This window comes from Fukomys damarensis, unplaced genomic scaffold (assembly GCF_012274545.1).
Source record: "Fukomys damarensis isolate Sample0158 unplaced genomic scaffold, DMR_v1.0_HiC HiC_scaffold_27, whole genome shotgun sequence".
In the NCBI taxonomy this organism is placed as follows: Eukaryota; Metazoa; Chordata; class Mammalia; order Rodentia; family Bathyergidae; genus Fukomys; species Fukomys damarensis.
Genome location: NW_022900939.1, coordinates 20,630,792 through 20,631,351, shown reverse-complemented (window position 1 = coordinate 20,631,351; position 560 = coordinate 20,630,792). Strand labels below are relative to the sequence as shown.

Genomic DNA, 560 nt, shown 5'->3' with positions numbered 1-560 from the left:
GTCCCAGCCCCTGGCAGCTCCTTAGTGCTGTGTACATACTAGGACATAGGCACAAAAGGTGTCTGTCCCTGTCACTTCTGAGTCCCAAGAGATGCCACATTTCAGCTGTCCCCCCTCCATCCACTGTTAAGGCTGCCAAGGAGAGGACTGCTGTAGATGTGGGTTGTATCCAGCCAGGTAGAGGGCACAGTCAGGCACATGGTGGGCTGACAGTCCCCTCCCTCTGCAGAAACCTGGAGGTGCTACCTGCATTTCTCCTGATGTCCCAATTGGGGCGGAAACAGACGGCGCACCGCCATGCACGTGGGTGAATCCGAGTTCAGGAGGCCTTTGGGAATGAGCTCAGGAGGGTCTCCTCCTAAACCTAACCCTAACCCCCACCACCACCCCCGTCAACCACTACTCAACCCGGGCGCCATCCTAGCGCCCCTGTGTCAGGAAGGGCCCACAGCTGTCCCGCATCTGGATGAAGAATCCCCTTCACCACAAGACTGGGCCCACCCCGCCAAGGACCGCCCGGCCCGACCCCGGTGCAGCGCCCGGAGGAGGGCGCCCCTTGT

At 60.7% G+C, this 560-nt stretch overlaps 1 protein-coding gene across 1 annotated transcript in view; it reads left to right on the top strand.

Moving 5' to 3' along the window:
- The first annotated feature begins 297 nt into the window (after positions 1-297).
- Positions 298-560, top strand: part of Gal (galanin and GMAP prepropeptide) — a 5,967-nt gene continuing 5,704 nt past the window's right edge. The window contains exon 1 of the mRNA XM_010636162.2: positions 298-558. Within this exon, the coding sequence (XP_010634464.1) occupies positions 298-558 (261 nt within the window). The remainder of the gene's footprint in view (positions 559-560) is intronic.